The 27,636-nt window shown below is 44.9% G+C and overlaps 1 protein-coding gene across 2 annotated transcripts in view; it reads right to left on the bottom strand.

The window, feature by feature from the left end:
- Positions 1-27,636, bottom strand: part of FRMD4B (FERM domain containing 4B) — a 211,638-nt gene that overhangs the window by 110,675 nt on the left and 73,327 nt on the right. For both annotated transcript variants that reach the window (XM_044301976.1, XM_044301975.1), the window contains exons 2-4: positions 19,628-19,693; positions 15,972-16,066; positions 12,023-12,115 (exon numbers count right to left, since the gene is read on the bottom strand). In XM_044301976.1, coding sequence (XP_044157911.1) covers positions 12,023-12,115; positions 15,972-16,066; positions 19,628-19,693 — 254 coding nt within the window. The remainder of the gene's footprint in view (positions 1-12,022; positions 12,116-15,971; positions 16,067-19,627; positions 19,694-27,636) is intronic.

Below are 27,636 nucleotides of genomic sequence, written 5' to 3'. Positions count from 1 at the left end.
TATGTAATGTACGGCGCTGTGCTACCTTCAAACCGCTGGCAGTCAGATCCCACCGATCAGATATTGATGACCTATTCTGAGGACAGATCATCAATATTTAAAGGGGTTGGCTTCTTTCTTCCAAAAACAGCACCACCCCTGTCCACAGGTTTGTGGGCGATATTGCAGGTCTACCCCATTGACTCCAATGGAGCAGAGCAGCAATATCAGACACAAACAATGGACAGGGGTGGTGCTGCTTTCTGGAAGAAAGCAGCCATGTTCTTCTAATCCTAGACAATCCCTTTAAGGCTCCATTCACACGTCCGCAACGTGTTTTACAGATCCACGGAGCCGCAAAACACAGACAGCGGCAATGTGTGTTCCGCATTTTGCGGACCGCTCATTGCCGGCACTATAGAATATGCCTATATTTGTCCGCAATTGCGGACAAGAATATAGGACATGTTCTTTTTTTTTCAGGAACGGAATTGCGGACCCAGAAGTGCGGGTCCGCAATTCCGTTCCGCAAATTGCGGAACGAAATTGCGGACGTGTGAATGGAGCCTAATAGGCCAGTTCCCTATTTCTGGATGGGGTCCACAACACTGGTTTCCCTGCAACTCTATACTGCACACGACAAACTGCTGTACTTATATTAGGGGATAATATGTCCATACAATATGTCCATACAATGGCATCTGGTCAGAGGCATAGCCAATTACAGTGGTGGCCCATAATAGTCATATTACAGCTCTGTGCACACATGCTGCATGAGCCCAAAGCGTTCCTCAGGTTTTCGTTGGTGATCTCTTGGTTGGATGATCTATACTGGGCAGGGGCAGATTGGGAGCTCAAAGTGGCCATGGAAAAAAATCGTAAAAGTGGCCCCATGGTGTAGGTAGGTCCAAACTGACAGAAGGCGGGGCCAGCCATATCATAGTGCAGAGCAATATACTGCCCTAGCTGAACCAAATACCACATTACAGCACAAAATACTGCCACCTGCTGAACAGCATTCAACTGTATCGCTGTCCTGAGGACACAGATACAGTTGAATTCAGCAGGAAATCTGCGGCTGCTGGCCAGGTGCATATGTAACACCCCAGAGTGGTGTTACCATTCCAGCACCCGGCTTCTATCTGTGTCTGCTAACATTAATGTCATCTATGCATTTTATTCCAGGTCCTCTACACTGTGCATTCCTAATCTGTTTGCAACTATGTTCAAATGTAATGTGCCTGGTTCACCAGCAGGTGGCAGAAAATATGGCAGAGCTATCTTAGATAGAATGGAACCTTCCATTCCATTCTAACCCCCCCCCCCCCCCCCACTTCCTCTGTGGAGAAGTGGGCCAGTCCTGCTTGCTACTAGAAGGGGCAGTTCTGGTTTGTTCTGGTTGAGACTCCATGTTGGAGCTGCCAGGATTCTAACCTACTTTTTGGCTGAAGATAAGTCCGACTACAAGAGTGAAGTGCAGCATAAAGAGGAAACAAAGACACAAAGTCAGCTTGTCAGTACAGCAGAGTGAGAGAAGGATAGAGCAGAGTTGAGTTTGCCTGCCAGTTTAATGCTAAAGCCTGCTGGAACCAAGACAAAGCCTGAAACAGTTTGGAGAAACGTTTATTCAAGTAAGGCCTCATGCACACGACCGTTGTGTGTTTTGCGGTCCGAAAATTGCAGATCAGCAAAACACAGATGCCATTAATATAACTGCCTATTCTTGTCCGCAAAACGCGGACAATAATAGAACAGGTTATATTTTTTTGTGGACCACGGAACAGAGCAATGGATGGGACAGCAAATGGAGTGCTGTCAGCATCTTTTGCGGCCCTAATAAAGTGAATGGGTCGGCATCCGAACCGCCAAAACTGCGGCTAGGATGCGGACCAAAACATCGGCCGTGTGCATGAGGCCTAAAGCTGCCATTCTAGTTCATCTCAAGGTCTGGACTCAAGTTATTTCTTCAATTCCCCCCAATTTATTGCTTCTGAGCCAAAGTCTGGGGTCCAGCCGTATCCAGGTAGGAGCACGGTGACACGCAAAAAGAGACATTCAGGCCGCACTACACCACTTGGCATTTCCTACACCTGGGACGCGTTATATAGAGGGCCCCGAGGGGAGGCCGCCCGTTGCACATAGGGGAGAATCAGAACATAATGTACCTGGCTGGTGGCAGTGAGGAGGGCTTGGGTGGCACTCCTAGGGATCGGCCCACCGGGAAATCTCCTTGTAGGGTCTATGACCAATCCTCCCCGGATACCGGGGACAATCAGGTTTGGCCCCCACATTGCAGATCACACTGGAGCAGGTATGAGTCGGGGATAATATCTGCCAATCCCTATAACCCTATGTACAGCTCTAACTACACGACCACGCTGCGCATTTATTCCATTGCCACAATTAAGCCTTTTGTTCGCCATCATCCTGGACGTACAATATGTTATTGTTGCATCTCCCTGAACACCCTGCAGCGAGACATCTAAGAAGTCAGAGACATTTTTATTCCCCCTCTGGAGTCCGTGATTATGTTTTAAGCAGTGGAAATATGTGAAGATGTGAGCAGAATACAGAACAGGCGTCCTCATTGTGTAGAGCTGGATGATGAAGGTGACCCGGGTGTCAATTTCATGTTCAGAAAAGGCTGCAGGGCATCACGCAGGTCCGTTCATGCCACTCCACCTGGAGAGGACTTGTAGACAATAACTTCTCAATGTTGAAGCTATCCTTGGTCCTACTAGTTACAGAGTTAGGTCCACCTGGATCTGTCTGGTTACAAGGTCTACTGGTGTCTACCTGCATGCTACTGGTTATCTGGTTATACAGTCAGGTCCATAAATATTGGGACATCAACACAATTCTAAAATTTTTGGCTCTATACACCACCACAATGGATTTGAAATGAAATGAACAAGATGTGCTTTACCTGCGGACTGTCAGCTTTAATTTGAGGGCATTTACATCCAAATCAGGTGAACGGTGCAGGAATTACAGCAGTTTGCATATGTGCCTCCAACTTGTTAAGGGACCAAAAGTAATGGGACAGAATAATCATCATAAATCTAATTTTCACTTTTTAATACTTGGTTTCAAATCCTTTGCAGTCAGTTACAGCCTGAAGTCTGGAACGCATAGACATCACCAGACGCTGGGTTTCATCCCTGGTGATGCTCTGCCAGGCCTCTACTGCAACTGTCTTCAGTTCCTGCTTGTTCTTGGGGCATTTTCCCTTCAGTTTTGTCTTCAGCAAGTGAAATGCAGCTCAATAGGATTCAGGTCCGGTGATTGACTTAATCATTGCATAACATTCCACTTCTTTCCCTTAAAAAACTCTTTGGTTGCTTTTGCAGTATGCTTTGGGTCATTGTCTATCTGCACTGTGAAGCGCCGTCCACTGAGTTCTGAAGCATTTGGCTGAATATGAGCAGATAATATTGCCCGAAACACTTCAGAATTCATCCTGCTGCTTTTGTCAGCAGTCACATCATCAATAAATACAAGAGAAGCAGTTCCATTGGCAGCCATACATGCCCACGCCATGACACTACCACCACCATGCTTCACTGATGAGGTGGTATGCTTAGGATCATGAGCAGTTCCTTTCCTTCTCCATACTCTTCTCTTCCCATCACTCTGGTACAAGTTGATCTTGGTCTCATCTGTTCATAGGATGTTGTTCCAGAACTGTGAACGCTTTTTTAGATGTCCTTTGGCAAACTCTAATCTGGCCTTCCTGTTTTTGAGGCTCACCAATGGTTTACATCTTGTGGTGAACCCTCTGCATTCACTCTGGTGAAGTCTTCTCTTGATTGTTGACTTTGACACACATACACCTACCTCCTGGAGAGTGTTCTTGATCTGGCCAACTGTTGTGAAGGGCGTTTTCTTCACCAGAGAAAGAATCATCCACCACAGTTGTTTTCCGTGGTCTTCCAGGTCTTTTCGTGTTGCTGAGCTCACCGGTGCGTTCCTTCTTTTTAGGAATGTTCTAAACAGTTGTTTTGGCCAGGCCTAATGTTTTTGCTATTTCTCTGATAGGTTTGTTGTGTTTTTCAGCCTAATGATGGCTTCACTGATAGTGACAGCTCTTTGGATCTCATCTTGAGAGTTGACAGCAACAGATTCCAAATGCAAATAGCAGACTGGAAATGACCTGGACCTTTTATCTGCTCATTGTAATTGGGATAATGAGGGAATAACACACACCTGGCCACGGAACAGCTGAGAAGCCAATTGTCCCATTACTTTTGGTTCCTTAACAAGTGGGAGGCACATATGCAAACTGTTGTAATTCCTGCACCGTTCACCTGATTTGGATGTAAATACCTCAAATTACAGCTGACAGTCTGCAGGTAAAGCTGACAGTCTGCAGGTAAAGCTGACAGTCTGCAGTTAAAGCACATCTTGTTCGTTTCATTTCAAATCCATTGTGGTGGTGAATAGAGCCAAAAATGTTAGAAATGTGTCGATGTCCCAATATTTATGGACCTGACTGTACATGCTACCAGTATCTCCTCGCCATATTAGTCACATACGTGTCTGTACAGGAGCTGGGACGTAATGATCATAGGGGCAGACAGTTTCATGGGGCAGTCACCCCATTGAAGAACACTCAGGGTGTAACATATTCAGTAGCAATCTACCCCCACTAATAATGGAAGTCAAATCTAAAGGAAATAGACTTCAAGAGGGCCTGTCACCTTTCCCGGCATGTCTGATTGTATTTCACACAAAATAACCATTGTGGAATATCTATGTTGTACCGCTCCTCTATTATTCCCACTAGAATGGTGTTACCAGTTGGGGGGGGGGGGGGGTCTGATAATGTGCAGTCAGTGCTGCTTCTTTCAGACTGTACAGGGACACACACCCTTTGACAGGGGGAATGCCTGACACCCAATTTACTCATAGGTTTATAGTAGGAATAATAGTGGAACAGCACAGCATATGGTTATATGAAAGAATTGTTATGTTATGGTGAATATGGGTAGTCAGGTAGTCACTATAACAGACACGTCAGGAGAGGTGACAGGTCCACCGGCTGCATACCTTCACAGCTCATCATCCCCTGACTCTTACGGTGTTTTTTTTTCTTATAGCCTCACCTTTTCGGCCACTACCGGTGATGTCAGTTTCGGCATCCGATAGAAATGACTTGTCAGCTAGGTGGCCCCCAGTGCTCGGTGTCAGCGGCTGAGGTCACGTTCCGTTGATACTGAGCTCTGCAGACTGACAATACCAGGCGTCGAAACTAAAGCCCGAACAGGGGAGGCTAGAAGAGGAAAAAACTGCGATAATTCGGTTGCAGAGGTATTCAGCCAGAGGGACTACTGCGAGGACGAGGGGGGATTCCCATCTCATGCACTGATCACCAGGGGCGTAGCTATAGGGGGTGCAGAGGTAGCAGTCGCTACCGGCCCCAGGAGCCTGAGGGGGCAAAAGACCCTTGTTCCGCAGAAGACACAGTTTTTTTGCGTTCCGTATACAGAACCATTCATTTCAATGGATATGCGAAAAAAAAAACTGAAGGTACTCCGTATGCCTTCCGTTTCCGTATTACCGTTTTTCCGTTCTGTTCAAAGATAGAACATGTCCTATTATTGTCCGCATAACGGACAAGGATAGTACTGTTCTATCAGGGGCCAGCTGTTCCGTTCCACAAAAAACGGAATGCACATGGATGTCATCCGTATTTTTTGCGGATACGTTTTTGCAGACCGTAAAATACTGAAAAAGCCATACGGTCGTTTGCAAGAGGCCTTATAGAAAGTGCATGCAGGTCAGGTTACACCTCTGGCTGGAGGGAAGGGGTTAGGTCAAGAATTTGGCATGTGGAGGATGCCGTTTAAATTTTTGCCTTAGAAGGCTATGTGCTCCCCTGCCCCTGACCACAAAGCACCGAGGGAAGGGGGGCCCAAGCCGAACTCTTGCACCAGGGCCCATGAGCCATTAGCTATGCCCCTGCCGATCACTATGATAGGCGGAGGCCAAACTTCTGCAGTTCTCTGCACAGTCGGTGGCTGGGAGCACCTCTGTGCAGGTAAGAGCAATCAATGCTGAATCAATTCTGCAGCTCTTCAATCTCAGGAGTGGTTCAAAGGTGGAGGAAGAGCCCAGCTTAAAGGGGCTTGCCGCCTTTTGGGTTTTTGTTGCCACTCCAACATCGTCTTGCTGTGGGAGGAGGTGACAGCCAAGGGCACCAGATTTGATGAAAAACAGCGGCAGAGTTTGGCCTCTGGATGGCGCTGTTGCACTACAGATAAAGACCGCTGCACTGCTCTCTGGCGGGAAGGAGCAAAAAAAGGACAGATGCCGGCTGAAGCAACGCTTGAAGAAGAGCGGTGACGAGGCCAGGACATTGTCTACCGGTTCTGGGGAGCAAGAACAAAGTTGTTTTCCTTGGGGATTCAAGAGATTTTTTCAATGGACATGCATGCAATATTAATTCCATGTGCCTTCGATGTGTGATTGATGGTAGTCTTAACTTGGGGTGTAGTTAGGGTCCTTCGTGCCAGGGGGGTGCCAACAAGCCCCCTGCCTTGACCAGGACATTTATATGCAGGGAAAAGACAGCAAAAGGAATCCTTATCCTGGGGGAAGGGAATCCTAGCTATTGCTCTGGTCTGGTCCGATCCCCTGTTAATGGCGGACGGTCATCTGCATCCATATTTATCACCGGTTATAATGGAGAATAGTCACCTTCACAACAATGGACTGCTCAATTTCCCATGTGACATCCACCCGCCAATCACGTCGTACTATGCCACAGTTGCCATACAGGTCTCGTCCACTAGAGACTTCTGGAGGCGAATCCACTGTGAGCACCGTAGACGTTTAAGATTGGTTGGTTGGTGTGCCCATACATGATACAATCGGTAAAATTAAATGATTAATTTATTGCCACCACTCTTCGTATTGAATTGGGGCGAAGAGACCCCGGCTAGCTAATCCTAAAGGGAAGAAACGGTTATTTGCAACCTAGCTAACCAATTAACAATTTATAAAAATAAGACACTGCGGTAGTATGTCTCCTCTGAGGACAGAGTTCTTAGCATAAACCAGAACATCAAGGAACAAGGGCAAAACTGGAACAATTAAATCGTTAGTTTTATTCTAAAAACTATACACAAAAAATATATACATTAAAACGGACAGATAAATATACCTGCCAGTCGAACAGATTGTTTGGATAGAAATAGGTAAGAGGTGGAAGGGAATAGAATGTCTGTAAAGTTCAGAATTACCGTGGTAGAGTCCAGTAAAAGATAAAGTCTTTGAAGGAATAATCCAAGATGGCGGTGTGCCCGTGTCCAGCGGGCGGTCGTGATGTTAGTCGACGTCAGATGGTAGATGAAAGACTTGGGCCCCTGCGAGCGACGCCGGGGTAGGTCCGGTCTTCCGTACGCCACATTTCCTGCGCCTGACGGGCGGGCAGGGATTCGGCGCTGGGCTCTTCACTCGCCGTTACTGAGGGAATCCTGGTTAGTTTATTTTCCTCCACTTAGTAATATGCTTAAATTTAGCGGGTCGCCACGTCTGATCTGAGGTCTGAACCTCTTAACGGTTTCACGCCCTCTTGAACTTCAAAGTTCTTTTCAACTTTCCCTTACGGTACTTGTCCGCTATCGGTCTCGCGCCGGTATTTATCCTTAGATGGAGTTTACCACCCGCTTTGGGCTGCATTCCCGTCGCACCGGGGGCCGCTACTGGCCTAACACCGTCCGCGGGCTGGGCCTCGATCAGAAGGGTAAAGCGCTGCGCAATATAGTAGCGCTATATAAGTGTATAAAATAAATAAATAATTCTCTGGAATGGTGAGGATACTACCAGTTGGATCCCCAGGGACTAGTCGTATAGCATATGTATTTATCTTACTCACTTATTTAGCACTGACATATTCCGCAGCGCTTTACTGACATTATCAATGCTTGCTGTCTCCAATGGGGCTCACAATCTAAGTTCTGTATGTATTTGGAGTGTGGCGGGAAACCGGAGGAGACCCACACAAACAAGGGGAGAACATACAAACTCCATGCAAATGCTGTCCTTGGTAGGATTCTGAACCTAGGACCCCAACACTGCAAGGCACCAGTGCTAACCACTGAGCCACCGTGCTAACCACTGAGCCACCGTGCTATAAATATCTATGGTGAATTTGACTAACTGTTCAAGCAGGCAAATATGGCAGCCGTGTCCTTCCACTCTTCTTAATAGGCCTGCTTCTTGCAGCGATTGCTCCGGTCAACCAACTTTTATTTTTCCTTAAGTTTCCAACAGAGTTTGTCGCATACTCAACCTGCAGTAAAACCAGTAATACCAGTAATACCAGTCTGCTAGTTTAAACAAGAGGCCCTCTCCTCTACATATTATATAATGGTAATTACTTATTTCTGGTCTCTCTGACTTTGTCCTGAGAAGTTATTGTGATAGAATGGGTGCAACATACTGGCAGAGGTCCAGATGAGTAAGTAGCCCGTCCGGCCATCCTTAGCCCACGCTTCCAGGGTTTAATAAGGCAAGGCGCAGCAAAACAATCGCTTATCTAAAACTATATGTATTTAAAATCAGCTGTGATACAAGCACTGCTGTCAGACACTAGCAAATATCAGGGAGGTGGATATGCCATCATTTTCTGATACCGGCAGGTCCCACCTCTGGGAGCAGCACCTATCTGTAGAATAGGGGTCTCCCGACCACCGTCTAGTAGCTGCTGTGAAGGGGGAGGTGGCTGGGCATGTGTGACTCTCCAAAAATGTCAGAACAAGCAACATTGAGGTAAAAGAAGAGAATTCATTTTAAAATGCCCTATAAGTGAATCCAGAATTAAAGGGTTTTTCTGAGACTTTTATACTGATAACCTATCAGCTGTTTGGGAAGGTATAGGCGCTGGCAGTAGCGCCGCGGCCTTCTCTCAGCTCACCAAGCACAGCGCCGCCCATTGTATAGTGGTTGTGCTTGGTATTGCAGCTCAGCCCCATTCACTTCAATGGAACTGAGCTGCTCCTAGGCCATGTGACCGATGAACGTGACGTCACATGGCCTAGGCTAAGCTCCGAAAAGGCAGCGGCACTATTGTCAGCGCCAATGCAAACAGCTGATCGTCAGGAATCCCGGGTGTGTGACTCTCACCGATCAGATACCGATGACCTATCCAGAGGATAGGTCATCAGTATAAAAGTTTTGGAAAACCCCTTTAATAGATTGGAGTCTCTCGATCAGGATCCTCACTTATTAATAACCACATAGAGTGTCTCTCTGGAGGACCCAACATACATTACACAGCCACCCTACTGACTTCATTAGGAGCAGTGTAATGCTTCATTTCTCCTGTGGTGGCACTGCAGGGAAACTGAACACTTGCTGCTGAGTCCCCAACAGACCGATCCGACTGATTGCTGGGGGTCTCAGCTGTGCCACATCTTATCAGTGGGGGAAGTAATTAAAAAAAAGGAAAATTTTTATTCTATTTTGATCTCATCCCTCTTATGTCTTAAATACGAACTCAGATCCTCAAAGTCTCTGCGGGAAGAATTCATTGCATTGAAGCCTTTTCTGCCCGCTCATCGGTCGCCAGTCACTAAGGAGCTTGTAGAAGAGAGCCTCGGTCCTCCGTGTCCAACATTGTGAAGAAGAATAACAAGGTCTTTATTATCCCTCCTCTCCAGGAGAATAACTTCAATACCACGAGGCACCACATGCTGCTCCGCCGTGAATTGTATCGCTCTGGAGGAGACGTCACTTTCCATTAATTTATACCACACGTTCTAGGCATCACGGTAACAAGCTCCGAAACACGATTTATTAGAGGAACCTATACGCAAAGGACGCCATTATAGCATCTCTGGTCAGCATAAAGCTGACCTATTATTACTACTAAAGGTACCTCCTGATGGTGGTGGTTGCTCTGTCGTTACACTGCTTGATAATTGTGCACTTTTTGCTCGATTTAACGATAATTTACACGATAATCGGCTCGTGTAAAGGTACCTCTAGGAGCAGTCCCAGGACTTGGTCATCCTAGGTGATCTTTCAGGTACAAAGGATAAGCAGAAGGGTCTGTCTTTAAAGGGGTTGTCTAGTAAGTGAATTCTGAGATAACTGTGTAATACTTCATTTCTCCTGTTGGGGCACTGTTGGGAAATTGAACACCTGCTAACAGGTTCTGCTGCTGATTACAGATGATCACTTGGAGTCCCAGCATTAGAAACCCTGGGATCAGGTTTTCATTTTTAAGAAGACCTGTCATCTGATAAAACTTTCAAATCTGCTTACCTCCACTTATGAGCGCCACTCCCTTGAATAGCCCAGTGATTAGAGATTAGTTTTTCTCATTACCCCCCACCCCATTCCGAAATTATAGGGGTCGTTATTTTGGCACCCGTTACAAAAGTGGCCATGTTTAGCCACGGGGGAGTCACTTAAGCGCTGGGGGGAAATAAAGCATTACACAGTTCCTAATGAAGTAATTAAGGTGCCTCTGTATTGCATGGTGATGTCTGAGATGGGAATTAACCCTTTAACATTGTCATCATCTTCAATGTGGTCATGGCTGACCATTGATTAAAGGAGGAGTGATATTCTCTGCTGTGATTCTGTCTGTGCTGATTTACAACATCCCGCCACTGGTTAGCATCATAGGGTAATTGGATGAAATGCCCGGAGAACCCCTTTAAAGCCATATTACCACCTTGGATATATTTATGGCACATTCACAAGAAAATGAATCTAGTCATCGTTCTCTGTCCTTATGTGAGGAATAGCTATAATAATTTATAAGGTAATGAAATGGTGATTGCAGCTTCTATCCAGTGCGACTGCATAAACCTTCTGACCCAGTTCACAGGGTGTTCATGTGCTCATCGTGCTGACTAAGCCGGCATCATAGGACTACAATACAATGGTTAGCCGCTAACACCCACAACACGTCGTGTCCGGCAGACAACATGAGAAAGGCAAAGTGCTCCTCGTCTCACTGGGGGGAATGGGGGTACAGCGCACCCTGCTGGTCAAAAACTGTCAGAAATAATACCAAAACTTATGGAAGTTCTTAACCATGTGAACCCCCGGGAGTGAGAAAGTGGGAGAGAGAGAGAGAGAGAAGAAGAGGGGAAAAATGAAAGAAAGAGAGAGAGAGAGAGAGGGGGGGGAAGAAAGAAAGAAAGAAAGAAAAGAAAGAAAGAAAGAAGAAAAATGAAATAAAGAAAGAAGTAAAAAACTGAAAGATTGAAAGAGAGAGGGGGGAAAAGAAAGAAAGAAAGAAGAAAAATGAAAGAAAGAAAGAAGGAAAAACTTAAAGAAAGGAAGGAAAAGAAAGAAAGAGAGAGGGGAAAAGAAAGAAGAAAGAAAGAAACTAAGAAAGAAGGAAAATGAAAGAAGGAAAAAACTTAAAGAAAGAAGGAAGGAAAAGAAAGAGAGAGGGGGAAAATAAAGAATGAAAGAAAGATAGAAAGAAAAATGAAAGAAAGAAAGAAAGAAGTGAAAAACTTAAAGAAAGAACGAAGGAAAAGAAAGAAAGAAAGAAAGAAAGAAGGAAAAAACTTAAAGAAAGAAGGAAGGAAAAGAAAGACAGAGAGAGGGGGAAATAAAGAAAGGAAGGAAGAAAGAAAAATTAAAGAAAGAAGTAAAAAAACTGAAAGAGAGGGGGAAAAAGAAAGAAAGAAGAAAAATTTAAGAAAGAAGGAAAAAACTTAAAGAAAGAAGGAAGGAAAAGAAAGATAGAGAGAGGAGGAAAAAGAAAGAAAGAAGAAATGATAGATAATGTATAGACAGAAGGGATGGTTCATACTGTAAAGTTGGCGCTCATTCTGAACACCATATTTATCAATGTATTTACATGGGACAACTGGCAGTAATATGCTGATAGATCTCCCCATACAGCTCACATTCCCTTCACATAGCACATGATACAATTAGCTTCCTGCAGCCTCCATTAGGGGGAGCTCAATGCTTAGGAATTCCTACGGTTACCATTGGACTCAATGGAAGCTGTAACATCTGCATGCACTGAGCTCTCCCTCAAAAATAGAAACAAGAAGAAACATACCTTACAATAAAATACAGGGTGACGGGGCCAGATTTCTTTGGCAGGTCGTGGTCCAGCACTCTCTGATCTAACTGCAGCCAGGCGTACTGACCCCTGCAGGAGGAAAGCGGTGAAGGTCAGACTCTACAGACGTGGTCTCACACACCTGCCTAGATGTCAGCAGATGACTAAATTACAACATCTCTAAGTATGCGGCTGAACTTATACCTGACTTCTAGTTAAAGGGGTGCTCCAACCCCTAAAAATAACCCCCCCCCCCAGCATGCGGAGCCGCCCTCCATTTATTTATCTGGGGCCGCTGAAAATAGCCAAGCGCTGGCTCGGCTATTTCCGTTGGCCCCATGGAGATGAATGGGAGTGGAGGCTGCGCAAGCGCTGTGCGCTCCCATTGTCTACTACGGGGAGAGCGCTTGGTGGTGGCCGGACCTGGGGAATTCTGGGGTCCTCCAGCCACCACCTTCCCGCCTCCGTTCTTGATATAGGTGTGGGTCCCAAAGGTGGGACCCGCACCTATCAGACGATGGGGACATATCCTAGCAATATGCACCCATTGTCTCAGATAGGAATACCCCTTTAAGAGCACGCCCCTGTTATAGTGCTGACAGAGATAGACTTTGAATGGAGCGACAACACACATGCTCGACCACCGCAAATGTTTGTGATCAGTGGGGGTCCTGCTGAAACCCCTAGCGATCAGACATTTCTCACCTGTCCTATGGATAGGTGATAAGTGTCGATCTTGGGACAACCATTTATAAATCTGCATGCAGTGAGCTCCCCCTAGTGGAGGAAGCATCTATGGCAGTGCTATGGCGATACAGTTCGGTGCCACTCCTTCTCACTATGATAGCTGCATGCCCCGTCTCTATAGTCACTTGGACTAACGATATTACATAAGGCAATTGCTCATAATATAATCCCTAATAAAATGAAGTGGTTCTGTTCAGTCCCTTTAAATATCATCCCTTTACTAACAGGCACCATAGCTCATGTCACGTCCCAGCCATTTCGACATCAGAAAAAATATGAGCTGTTTGTAGAATGGGTCCCTCAAGCCCAGAATATCGCTTAGAATTTAGTTTATCAAGACTACAAATCTCTCCCCAAACAATAGCGCAGTGTAGTGTACATGACAGATTACGCTTCACGGCACAAACCAGTCTATGGCGGGGGATTTCTGCTGCCAAGGCCAACACCATGAATGGCAGGAAATGGCGGGTATGATCTACAAGCAAGGCGGGTATGAGCCGCCCCCCCGGCCCCCATTAATTTCTATTCAATTATTCAGATCTGTAATTATGGGAAGGTTACTTTACATATGAACCGCTGCTAATAGATTCATCCCCTTCTATTCATAGATAACATCATGTTGGCCTCATTAATAATTAATAACGGACCAAGAAAATTTCATATGTAGCAGAGCTGGGAGCGCGGTATAAATCATTCTACAGACTAACGGTAATGAATAATTTCCTTAGAAGTTCATCGAGATTCTCGTTAATCAGATTTTTTATGTAATTCAATGATTTCCGACTTAAAAGATTAATGAGTAAGTAAACGCTTCCATTGGGTATGCACAGTTATAGGCGCTCAGTGTCGGGCAGCCAAGGTTTTCTGGATTATAGGATTCTGGATAAACAGAAAGTACCGCAGGGGCTGTCGCTCAGCTTTCCCAGACACCTGTGTAGATATATAGCAACATACCTCCCAATCATCCTGAATCTGGCGGGACAGTCCTGAATTTCGGAGGCTGTCCTGCAGTAACTGGACGGCGGATGTATGTCCCAATTTCAACTGTATCTGCATCCTGAGAACCCGGATACAGTTGAAGGCAATGGGGAAGCAGCGAGGCATCATCTTCCTGCTCCACCATTCCCCTGCCGATGTTCTCCCAGCAGGAGCCATGATGATATCACCCCATGGCGCCTGCTGCTAAGGAGGGCAGACTGTGCTCTGTTCATCAGGGGAACGGGACTAGGCGAGTATTTATTTTTTACATTTTATTCACACTAAGGAGCTTCAGTACTGTAAGGAGGGCACAAGGGGGCAGCAGTACTATGAGGGGGGTACTAACGGGGTGACAATATTGTAAGGAGGGCACTAGGGGGCAACACTAATGTAAGGGGGGCACTAAGGGGTCAGCACAACTGTAAGGGGGTTACTACGGGGGCAATATTATTATAAGGGGGCACTAAGGTGGTAGTGTTTCAGTAAGGTGGGCACTAAAGGGGCAGCATTATTGTAAGAAAGCAACACTACTGTTAGAGGGCACTAACGGGACAGCACTACTGTAAGGGGACACTAAGCAAATATTTTACTGTGAAGAGGGAACTAAGGGGGCATCACTACAATGTGGAGGCAATAATAAGGTGGGTTCACATTGGCATTACTGAACTCTGTTATAGGTTCCGTTATAACAGAGTTATAAGTTAATAACGGAATATAACGGAATTCTAGGATGGAATGCAAAACGCCAGGACTATTTTTTCCATCATGTATAACGGAACCGTTTTTTGTTCCCATAGAAAGGTATTAGGACGGAGCAAAAAGCAATGCCTCTTAAAGGCTTCCGTTTTGCATTCTGTCCTAGAATTCCGTTATAACTCTATTATAACAGACCCTTTAACGAAATTCCATAACACCAATGTGAACCCGCCCTTACCATGGGAAGGCACTAAGGAGGCTGGGTGGGCATGGTTGCCAACCGTTCAGAAATTTCGGGACAGCCGCTTTTTGTGTCAGTGAATTTTTTTTTTTGAGGCAGGTGGTGGTTGAATAGATTATTTTGGTGGTAATTATCATCAATTTACAGCTCACAGTAAATGCTGGTGATGAGGTGTTATCAGTATATTGAGCTATAGACATGTAATACTTATAATCTATGTCATTCATTATGGTTTTCCAGTTTGTACGTAAAAAATGCTGGATGTCTGTGATTTTGGGAAAAGTTGTCCAGTAAAAAGAAAAATTCTGGTTGGCAGCACTGTGGGTGGGATTGGGCATGTACAGGCGGGCATTGGGCGGACTTAGGGCTCTTTCACACCTGCGTTCTTTTCTTCGGGCATAGAGTTCCGTCGTCGGGGCTCTATGCCGGAAGAATCCTGATCAGTTTTATCCTAATGCATTCTGAATGGAGTGAAATCCGTTCAGGATGCATCAGGATGTCTTCAGTTCCGGAACGGAACGTTTTTTGGCCAGAGAAAATACCGCAGCATGCTGCGCTTTTTGCTCCGGCCAAAAATCCTGAAGACTTGCCGCAAGGCCGGATCCGGAATGAATGCCCATTGAAAGGCATTGATCCGGATACGGCCTTAAGCTAAACGTCGTTTCGGCGCATTGCCGGATCCGACGTTTAGCTTTTTCTCAATGGTTACCATGGCTGCCGGGACGCTAAAGTCCTGGCAGCCATGGTAAAGTGTAGCGGGGAGCGGGGGAGCAGCATACTTACCGTCCGTGCAGCTCTCGGGGCGCTCCAGAGTGACGTCAGGGCGCCCCAAGCGCATGGATCACGTGATCGCATGGACACGTCATCCATGCGCATGGGGCGCTCTGACGTCACTCTGGAGCGCCCCGGGAGCCGCGCGGACTGTAAGTATACCGCTCCCCCGCTCCCCGCTCCTACTATGGCAACCAGGACTTTAATAGCGTCCTGGCTGCCATAGTAACACTGAAAGCATTTTGAAGACGGATCCGTCTTCAAATGCTTTCAGTACACTTGCGTTTTTCCGGATCCGGCGTGTAATTCCGGCAAGTGGAGTACACGCCGGATCCGGACAACGCCTAAGAGACATGGCTTAGTGGGAACACTTGGCGCAGTGTGTGCTGTGCTGAGGCTGTTGTCCCTCCTTGAGCTTTTTAAAAGTTGAGCGGTTGATGCAGCAATTCAGGAGTGAGGAATATGTCTCTCCATAACCAGGCAGGGGAGCAGAGAGCGATTTGAGCTACTTACGTGTCGTCCATGAATGAAATCCCAAAATATTCCTTCTCCTTCAGATTGAAGTGTGAGCCCACCAGGTCCAGCAGCTCACGGGACAACAGCTTCGGCTGCAACAGCGAAATAAAAAACAGGTATCAGGCATCTAAGAGATGTTTTCATATTTTAATAGGAAATTACCTCTTCTAATACAAGGAAATAATAAAATAGAGGGAGAGAGAGACAGAGAGAGAGAGAGAGAGAGAGAGATATGAGATGGATGGATAGATTTATAGATAGATACAGTTGAAACCAGAAGTTTACAAACACTATATAAAAAGACACATCTGCAGGTTTTTTTCAATATCTGACATGAAATCAGAATAAACCTTTCCTGTTTTTGGTCAATTAGGATTACCATAATTATTATTATTATTTGCCAAATGCCAGAATAATGAGAGAGAGAGAGAGAGAGAGAGAGAGGGCCAGATTTATCATTAGCTCAAGTCAGAATAATGGAGTGAAAAAGTCGCAAATTTTTGCGCAATCGCTTAAACTGCGCACAAATTTGCAACTTTTATTGGCTCTGCACTATGCTCGCCAGCTTTCTGGAAGTGGGCGTGTTTTCTTATGTAAGTAAATTTCTAGACAGATTTACTATTGCGACTATTTAAAAAGTCATAAAAAAGTCATGCTTGTCTTATGCGACTTTTTAATAGAACATGCGACTTTTTCGTAAAGACGTGCGACTTTTGTAAAGCTGCTTACTGACGGATAAACTGCTACCGTCAAACCACATTTATTAAAGTCTTAAAGAGCCGATCATAAATCTGACTTGGCTAAAACTGACTTTAGCCATATGTGAAAGTGGAGTGAGCGTCAGAGTCATGATAAATCTGGCCCAGAATGTTTTAGGCCATTTTTATTACTTTCTGCAATGTCGAAAGTTTACATACATTTGATTAATATTTGGTACCATTGCCCTTAAACTGTATGACTTGGGTCAAACATTTTGGATATCCCTCCACAAGCTTCTCACAATAGTTGGTCGGAATTTGGGCCCATTCCTCCTGACAAAACAGGTGTAACTGAGCCATGTTTGTTGGTCGCCTTGCTGCCTTTTCAGCTTTGCCCATAAATTTTCAATAGGATTGAGATCAGGGCTTTGTGATGGCCGCTCCAAAACATTGACTTTGTTGTTAAATTACTTTTATTGACATGAATACAATTAATTGGACTAAGTCCATGCGAAATCAAATAGCATTGTCAATCGCAAACTGTTTTCAAGACATCTAAAATAACACATTTTTTATGTGAGATATAGGCAATATTAGCGAACATGCAATCTTAAGGGGAAGGCAAAAAGGAGAGGGAAGGGAAGGGTGCAAATTTAGGTATACTGTGTTTCTTCTATGTATAGACAAGATCTAGCCACTTTTGGATTGCTTGGGATCCTTTAAATAAAATCCAAGGGGTCCAAGTCTTGATATATTTCTCATCTGTTCCCTCATCTTCCGCTGACAGCTCCTCCATTCTGCGGATCTGTTCAAGAGTGTTTAACCAGTCCCTAATGTGTGGGGTGACTTCCAGTAACTAGGTATGACCAGGCGTGCGGTCTGCAGAAAAAATCTTAAAAGTCTGCCTTTTAGAACAGAAATGGGCCCTAGGGAGCATAAACAATATTGCCCCTTCAAGGGTCCACCGCACCGAGCTACCGCTCACCTGATCATGCAGATCATTCAAGGCTATCCAAAAGAAAGTCAAATGGGTACACTGCCACCATATATGGGACATTGAGCCCACCTCCTTGTTGCGGTGCCAACATAGATCTGAACATGTGGGGTAAAAAGAGTGTAGGAGTGCTGGGGTTCTGTACCATCTGGACATGACCTTGAAATTCTTCTCCTGTATATTGCAGCTAATGGACGCCCTATGTGATAAGGTAAATGCTTTCATCCACTGCTCCGAAGAGAAAGATCTTCCCAGCTTTTTCTCCCAAGCCAACACAAATGGTAGGGAAGATAGGGAACCTCCGCTCTCCTGAAGTAGCCCGTAGACCAAAGACACAAGGTGTGTAGGTGGAGTATATTGAAGACAAAGATTCAAAAGGGGTAAGATCTTTGGAGATATTCGAGATGGGACTAGCATACTGATACCAAGCCCCTCTATTACTACCCCCAGGGAATATGATATGCCCGCGGGCAATTCCTTAAGCCACTTTGTAACCAGTTTGGCAGTATGCTTCGGGTCATTGTCCATTTGGAAGACCCATTTCCGTCCAAGCTTTAAACTTCTGGCTGATGTCTTGAGATGTTGCTGCAGTATTTCCACATAATCTTCTTTCCTCATGATGCCATCCATTTTGTGAAGTGCACCAGTCCCTCCTGCAGCAAAACAACCCCACAACATGATGCTGCCGCCCCCCATGTTTCACAGTTGGGATGGTGTTCTTAGGCTTACAAGCTTTTCCCTTTTCCCTCCAAACGTAACGATGGTCATTATGGCCAAAAAGTTCAATTTTAGTTTCGGCAGACCACAGGACATGTCTCCAAAAATGTAGGTCTTTGTTCCTGTGTGCATTTGCAAACATTAATCTGCCTTTTTTATGTTTCTTTTGGCGTTATGGCTTCTTCCTGGCAGAGAGGCCTTTTAGCCCATGTTGATACAGTACTCGTTTCACTGTGGATACTGACACAATCTTACCAGCTTCTGCCATCGTCTTCACCAGGTCTTTTGCTTTTGTTCTTGGGTTGATATGCACATGTCGGACCAAAGCACATTCATCTCTGGGACACAGAACCCGTCTCCTTCCTGAGCGGTATGATGGCTGGACATTCCCATCTTGTTTGTACAGATGAACGAGGTATCTTCAGGTATCTTGAAATTGCACCCAAGGTTGAGCCAGACTTGTGCAAGTCCACAATTCTCTTCCTGATATCTTGGCTGATTTCTTTAGACTTTCCCATGATGCTACACAAAGAAGCAGTGTGTTCAGGTGTGCATTTACATACATCCACAGGTGTGTCTCTAATTAACCTAACAGAAGCTTCCAACACATAACATCATCATATGGGCAGTCCAGAATTATTTAAAGGCATAGTAATCTTAGTGTATGTAAGCTTTTGACATTGCAGAAAGTAATAAAAATGCCTTAAAACATTCTCTCTCTCTCATTATTCTGGCATTTGGCTAATAATTATGGTAATCCTAATTGACCAAAAACAGGAAAGGTTTATTCTGATTTCATGTCCGATATTGAGAAAAACCTGCAGATGTGTTTTTTTATATAGAGTATGTAAACTTATGGTTTCAACTGTAGATAGATAGATAGATAAAAGATTGATATGTTTTTTCTTTAATGTCTAGTAAACCGCCAGCCGCGGACAGGAGACATGGCTGACAGTGTCTTGCAGGCACCTGCTTGGCACCACTTTCTAGTCCGTCTCGGGGTCAGACGGTTTTGCAGAGCAGATGGAAATCTCAATCTTCGTCTTTCTATAAAGATAGCCGGTTTTTCGCCAGATAGGGAGGGTTTTCCATTATGCAAAAAGGATTATGACACGGGACAACCGAGTTTAATTCTACAAGTTTTACAATCTGACAGACAATCCTTCTACTTTTTCTAAGGAAGACCGTCTGAGTGTGAAAGGAAGAAATAATGTCGCCAGCTGATAACGTGTGGGGATCCGTACCTGCACCAGTAGCTCCAACTTGCGGTCGTCCAACAGGTGCACCTTGCAGTGTCGGCCTTCTGCCATCTACAAAGAGTGAAAACCTTTCATTAATCATCCAGATCCATTCACCAAACAAAAGCACTCAAAGTACTAAATACTAATACGCTCAGCAGTACAGTGGATCCATCAACAGCAGCTTGTTGACAGTTTCCGGAAGCAATGGAAGGTTATAAACTAAACTACACCATGTAGAATGATATGAAAATAGAGAACACTGAAAAAAACTAAACAAAATAAAAACTGTTAAAGCATATTACAAAGATGGTGGCTGTTATATTTCCTGGTTACAGAGCCTAATGCACATAACTGTGTCTGTTTTGCGGTCCGTAAACCACCGATCCGCACAATACGGATACCGTACGTGTACTGTCCACATCCATATGCCCCCTTTACGCAGATTATAGAACAATAGAGTCAATGGGTCAGCAAAAACCGCAAATAGTACACAGACGGTATCTGTATTTTGTGGATCCGTGGTTTGCAGACCACAAAACAGACACGGTTCTGTGTGCAAGGGAGCTTCATTATAAAAGAGAGCACCCTGCTGGATGTAATACGCTGAGGGGTAAGCACCACTGACACTTGAAGAGCTTTATAGAATAAAAATCAGAAAAGTCTCTCAAAACGTTGAAGGGTACTTATCGGCGCTGCAGATCCACCACGTGACTTGGGTCAAATTCACATAGAGTTCAAGCGATTAGGTAATGGTGGTCACGCCGCCCAGTACATAGAGGTCCCTCAGGTCAAAGGTATGTCGGATTTCCAAGCTTTTCACAATGCAGCCACACAAATAAAATTCAGGGGTCGATGCACCGAAGGACATCCAAACCGCTGTAATGAAAATTTGGCGCAAAATAGTGAAGTTCCACAAGGATATATTTCCCAAGGATTTTTTAATATAGCCACAAGAAAGTGAATAATAAAAGCATATAACCAAATAGTGGTTCCTCGTATAGCACCCGGCCTAGGTTTCGCCAGTCAGCTTCGTCAGGGGCGTCAGTCTTTATCACCCCTGACGAAGCTGACTGGCGAAACCTAGGTCGGGTGCTATACGAGGAACCACTATTTGGTTATATGCTGTTATTATTCACTTTCTTGTGGCTATATTAAAAAATCCTTGGGAAAAATATCCTTGTGGAACTTTACTGACTTGAAGGACTTTACCCTACTGATTCTATTTTTAAAGGAAGTGTTTAATATAATGATGTTACCTTGGGAAATTGCTCATAGTGCAATTCCTTAATATGGAAGTTTGGAGTCTGCAAACACTTTTAACATTTTTTGGCCTCATTTCAAGAACAGTTATAGCAACCGGGCTACCATAAGATTGTTTTTCCCCTGCCAACCTGGGCGCCCTCTCTTAAAGCGACCCATGGTAGCCACAGGGGCTGCCTCACCTCTATGGTATGTATGTGGCACTTAACCGTGGCCAAGTATACTTTTATAATAAGAAGGCAGTGTGTGCGTTCGAAAAACTGAATTTCCACCAAAAATAACAATATCCAGAAAATAAAGTCCTACAGTCGTCCAAAATTCTTTTTGTTTTGTATTTTTCTGGAAAAGCTGGGTAACAACCACTGCTTTTCTAAAGTCCCAAAAAAGCAATCAACTAGTCCAATGATCCCCCCACAACTAGTCAGACTATGGGCGACAACCCCTTTAGATATGTTTGAAAAAGTCTCGTGCCTGAGCCGAAACGCGTCACATCCTTGCTGATTTATGTGACAATAAAAGAATAAGCTCATCTATTCAGTGAGTGCCGATCCCTTCTTCTATATTATCTACGGGACGCCGACCCTGGACACATTCAAACAGACGGAGTGCCGATAGCGGTGAACATTTAGAGTAGTGGCCCAGATACAGTATCTCAGACACATAGGATTTCTCACAGCATGCCATAAAGCGACGGCGATCAGTTCACTGCGCCCAGTTTTGAGATGAAGCTAGCGGCAAGACATCACATCATACGGCAATGAGGGAGTCGGTGGCCTGTTGTTAATAGTCCTGGATTGTCTACATTATATTTCCATCACCTATTTCTTATCTAGAACTCATGTCCATCTCTGCGTAACAGTCCTGAGGACTATAAAACATTACGTGTCTGCACTGACTCCATCACAGATATGCAGAAAAAAACCCCTCAAACTTAAGGAGATCCTTGGAATGGCCACTAGCACTGGGAATGTAGATTTTTGCAACCAATTATTGTACTAGTGTAATGCGTTAAAGAGGTACTCCTATCTCAGACAATGACGGCATAGCGCTAAGAAACGGGACGCCCGAAGTGAAAGGGGTTTTCCGGGCTTTTGCTATTGATGACCTATCCTCAGGATAGGTCATCAATATCAGATCGGTCGGCACCCCCGCCGATCAGCTGTATGGAGTCGTTTCTCTTCCTGTCCGCTGCTACGGTCTATGGTCTTTGCCACAGATAGCAGCGGTGAAAAGGTGGGGCTCTGGCATCCGGCACCCCGCCGATCTGATATTGATAGTAAAAGCCTGGACAATCCCTTAAAGGGGAGTGTACCTATCATTCATGGCATGCCCTACATTCATTGCTATGGGGGTTCTGAAAACAGCTGAATGGGCGTGCTCGGCTATTTTCGGAAGTCCCATAGCGGAGAATGAACAGCGCACCGCGCATGCTCAGCCAACTCTCCATTGACCACTATGGGACTGCTGAACATAGTCAAGCAACGGCTCGCTATTTTTGGAACTCCGATAGCGGTGAACAGAAAGTGGCTGCGCACGCACGTCTGCTCTCTGTTCGCTTCGGTGGGCCCGTTCTGGGTAGGTGCAGGTCCCACCTCCTAGCGATATGCCATCAATGTCTGACATGGGAATACCCCTTTAATAATATTAATTATAAACTAAAGTAAATAGTCCTGAATCCGGATTAATAATTACTGACTGTTTTATGTATACAGCTACTATGCAGATCGGTATGTTGCTATGGTTACAGACTGCAAACAAAACCTTTTTAGTCTGATCCCTTGCCTTAGAGACGTGGGGGAGTAGAGGGAAGGGAGTAACACAGGGCCGCAGGATCAGCCACAGCACATTCAGTTAGGTCTGCATAGGAGCTGTATACACAAAACGGTAAGAGGTTTTAGCGAAGGCTTTTCATTTGTTTTTTGTTTTTTTATATTTTAGATACATTGAAACAATAAAGGTGAACATACAGTAGTCTTCCAGATAAGTAATATGTTGAGGGGGTCATAGAAGGTCCTTGCTGTGGGCAAAAGCTGAATACTCCAATTTTAAACTGGCAACTATTGCGTAAATTATATAAAAAAATACAATAAAAAATTTTCGGACTATTGGTTTGTAACAAAAAGAGAGATGTAGTAAATCAGCAACACCACAAGGTTTTGTTTCCTGGTCAATGAGATGGATTGTGGCAGACTGTAATTACTGCCGAGGGTCCTGATCAAAGGGTCTGCACCAGACCTACTAAATGTGTCCCAAGAGTGACAAAAGTGGCGCCCAGTCTGTCACATGTCTAGTGATAAGCGGGAGACATAAGTCAACCAGATGTTTTATAAAGGGGACACCTAAGCATAGTGGGGATGCAGCTGTGTTGTGGCGGCATCAATGTTCCTAGGAATACCATGACTTATAGGGGCTATTCCACTAACAGCACATATTCCCTATACATACGATAGAGGATAAGCGTCTAATTGCAGGTGGTACACCAGTTAGGACCCCCAGTGATCACAAAAACCGAGGCCCTGGAGCTCCCTATGAGAATGGAGCGGTGGTGCACATATGTGACCGCTACTCCATTCACTTCTATGGCATGGGTCTGCTGAGGAAAAACTCAAGTAGTTCTCATCGGGCAGCTTTCATGAGTGCTCTGGATCCCCGGCAATCTAATGGATAGGGGATAAAGGGGTTGTCCCACCAAAGTTTTTTAAAATTGCACCTGAATACTTTTATAATTGTATGTAATCCAAAATTTTGTATGGTCATAGTTATTCTATAAAATCTATATAGCTCCACCTGATGTTTGTGCTTTCGCTTGTTTCTCTGTCCACTTCACTGGGGTGGACGCACATGCTCAGTTCCATCCTTCAACTGCCACTCGCCATATCGACTGTAAGAAGCTGTGGCAGCTGCACAGGGAGAGAGCTACAGCAGAAAGGACATGCCCCCCTGAGCTGTGATAGGGAGAAAGCTGCAGCAGTAAGGAGACACCCCCTGAGAAAGGACACACGCCCTAAGCTGCCAGCCTGAAATAAATCTAGCAGAGCAATGAATGGGGAGATCTTTGGATCCAGGTGAGGTACAGGGCTGGTTCTAGCTTTGTGAGGCTACTTTCACACTGGCGTTTTGGTTTCCGTTTGTGAGATCCGTTCATGGCTCTCACAAGCGGTCCAAAAGGGATCAGTTTTGCCCTAATGCATTCTGAATGGATCCGCTCAGAATGCATTAGTTTGCCTCCGTTCCGCCTCCATTCCGCTCTGGAGGCTGCCTGCAGCGTTTTTCTCTCCGCCTGACGATGCGGAGGCAAAAGGATCCGTCCTGATAATGTAAGTCAATGGGGACGATCCGTTTTCTCTGACACAATCTGGCACAATAGAAAACTGATCCATCCCCCATTGACTTTCAATGGTGTTCAAGACGTCTTGGCTATGTTACAGATAATACAAACGGATCAGTTCGGATTAATGCGGTTGTATTACCTGAACGGAAGCGTTTGTGCAGATCCATGACGGATCCGCACCAAACGCGAGTGTGAAAGTAGCCTTAGTTGTCTGAATCTTTTTTTTTTTTTTTTTTTTAACATCAATCATGGGTTAAGCACTTTAAATAAGAACATTGTTGCGATTTAGTAAAAAACGTGTCATTTCAGTGCCCGGACAGCATTTATATAATATGTATTTAAAGGGGCGCAATTATAAGGGGGTGACAAGGTACAAGTCACACCCAGGCCCCTCTGTCATATAAGAAAACACCAATATTATCAAAGACACAGAGTAGTTGGGGGCCCTGTAGCACATTTTATATTGGGGCCTGGGAGTTTTAGGTTACTCCCTTGGGTCTGTCCTATAGTGCGTCCTCACCATTGGGATCACAGAAGGACTCATTCAACATTGTACCACGTTCACACTTCAGCAGATAAAATCCATAAAAATAAAAATCACATGTAAAGCTAAAAACAGTAGAAAGCAATAATAAGCACAATACAACTGCACAGTGTGCATATAATTAGCCTGTAAATCTGTAAATCTATTGATCCAAGTGACAACACTTTACAGCGACCACAACCCAAAAACCTCCGCAGAATAGTAATAAAAAAGTAACAAACTGCAAAGTACTACACGGTATAAAAGCACAAATCAGAATCTTCCTTCATTCTTTTTTTAAACCACCGGATCCAGATAGTAACGATGCGCAGGCCCCGGCATCTTAGCATGGGGTATAAAAAGACGACTTACCTTACAATTAGACCCCGCAAGTCAAAGAAAACACTGGTAAATTGTAGATCATTGCAGAAAACACAAGTGTAACAAACACATTCCTATAAATACTACACACTGGAAGTGGGATTGCGGAGCGGCTCTGTCTCCTTCCGTTACCAAGCAATCTCAAGGAAATGACATCCGAGTTTTCTCGACTGATTACAGGTTTGGAAACAAAAGCCATTTCATTTATAGTGAACAGAAATCTGGCTTTTCGGTATTTCTGGATTCTCATTAGATGATGAATATAGACGTCTGTCTCTATCATTTTCTCTATTTATATCGTTCTTAAAGGGGTATTCCAATTTTAGCCAATAAAGCTCATTCATTTAAGTCCTTTCGCAATATACTTTGTGTACCAATTGCTTATGGATTGCAAGATCTTTGCTTGCTGTAAACATATTTCTGACCCTTTGACCAGGTTTTCCCTCCGTAGGCTCCATCCCTCGACTAAGAGCCTAGGAGGCTCGAAACATGTCGGCTAAACAGGAGTAAGAGGGAGAAGGCTGCTCTATGTCCTGTCCTGTTCCATATATGTTCAAGTTTTGGCAATAAAGAAATGTCGAAAATAGGACCCTTCAGTGCAGAATCACCTTTGTTTTTACGTGACTATACAAGTTTGACTTCCATTTTTGCCGTGCACGACGGAATTACAGGTGAGCTGGACTTTTTAAACTATTGATCTGGGTTTCCATCCCTAAATGTCTACTTTCTATCTCTAATCTCTAATGCTGACGCCCCATCTCTCTATACCACAACCTCCTAAGCAGCAGAAGCATGGAGGATATTATACAGCAGTAAGGAGCGGTGTAGCTGTGAATCCAGCTCTGGAGAGAGACAGAGAAAACACTAGAAACAGCAGCTTTGTTTGAATGTTTTTCAGGAGCTGCTTCCTCCTCCTTCTCCATAGATTTCTAGTATGGATACCCATTGTGGGCTGCAAACGTAGTCAGTAGTACAGTAGGGCGTTCACCTAGGAGAACCAACAATCCGTTTTTCAATAGGAAAATACCGGGCGAACATTTCTGGAGAAAACTGTGCCTTGTATTAACTGGACATCACCGTTAAAAAACATGTGAACGTCCTGAAAGGGAAGGGATTGGATTTCTACAGGGTTTAATAAAATGTTTGGATCTTATATAGTCTTCCTGAGTTACAGAATTATCCAAGAGTCTTTCGAAATAAGTAGGGCCACATGCAAAGGTCACACAGGCCCCTGGAGTATTGGCCTACTAGTGGACAGTAGGGTATGGAGAGACTGTTGTGCGTCTGAGTACTGGGCCCAAAGCGGACACTGTCACAGCACAGAACCGGTGTGGATCTGTAGAGTGGAGCCAGCGGACGTCAAAGAAGAGGTAGAGAACCTGAGAATCCTTGGCAATTGGTTGCGGATCCCTAAGGCTTAGTTCACATCACCGTTCAGCCTTTCCGTTCTCTTTCCCCGTTTAGGAGCGGAAAGGACGGATTTGGCACATAACTGAGCTGAACGGAACCTAAGGACCCCATAGACTATAATGTGTCCGCTCAGAAGAAGATTTTTGAAGCAGAGACAAAAGTCCTGCATGCACTACTTTAGGCTCTGCTCCAAAATCTTCTGAACGGAAACCTAAAGGGCCTCATTATAGTCTATGGGGTCCTTAGGTTCCGTTCGGCTCAGTTATGTGCTGAATCCGTCCTTTCCGTTCTTCTGCTCCTAAATGGAGAAAGAGAACGGAAAGGCTGAACGGTGATGTGAACGAAGCCGAACAATGCCTTGGCGCCCTGCTGCTGTTACCTCAACCCACTGGGGAGAGTACCCTGGGATTGGTGGAGGGGGCCCTGGGTGACATGCAGGTGGCTGTGTATAACCTCCAGTATTGTTGATCTCCCTGCAGTATTATTTATTGGGAGGCACTCTGCTGGCAGTATTGTTGATCTCTTTGCAGTATTATTTATTAGGGGGAACTCTGCTGGCAGTATTGTTGATCTCTTTGCAGTATTATTTATTAGGGGGAACTCTGCTGGCAGTATTGAGGATCTCTTTGCAGTATTATCTATTAGGGGGAACTCTGCTGGCAGTATTGATTATTTGGGGGCACTCTGCTGTCAGTAGTATCACTCTGTAGTATATATTTTTTTCATTGGGGGTCACTCTGCTGGCCTTGTTTATGGGAGGAACATTGCATAGTCAGCTTATGGGGTAACGCTACTGGCACTGTTAATGGAGACACTTCAGCTGTTGTTAGGTGAGTGTGGCCTGTACTTATGGGCAGAGTTTACATAGGAAAAAAACACTGAATAGGTCCCATTTCATGTCTCCTTAAAGGGCATCTGTCAGCAGATTTGTACCTAGGACACCGGCTGACCTGTTACACGTGCACTTGGCAGCTGAAGGCATCTGAGGCTTTAGGTGTAATGGTAACGCCCCCGTTGCTCCTAGAGGCTCATTTGCATATATTAAAACATCATTTTTCTCAGCAATGCGGGCACATATGAACATGGGAACAACACAGATGCCTTCAG

Source organism: Bufo gargarizans, chromosome 7 (assembly GCF_014858855.1).
Source record: "Bufo gargarizans isolate SCDJY-AF-19 chromosome 7, ASM1485885v1, whole genome shotgun sequence".
NCBI classification, from domain to species: domain Eukaryota; kingdom Metazoa; phylum Chordata; class Amphibia; order Anura; family Bufonidae; genus Bufo; species Bufo gargarizans.
Note: the sequence above shows the minus strand (reverse complement) of the source record. Positions and strands in the feature narration are given on the sequence as shown.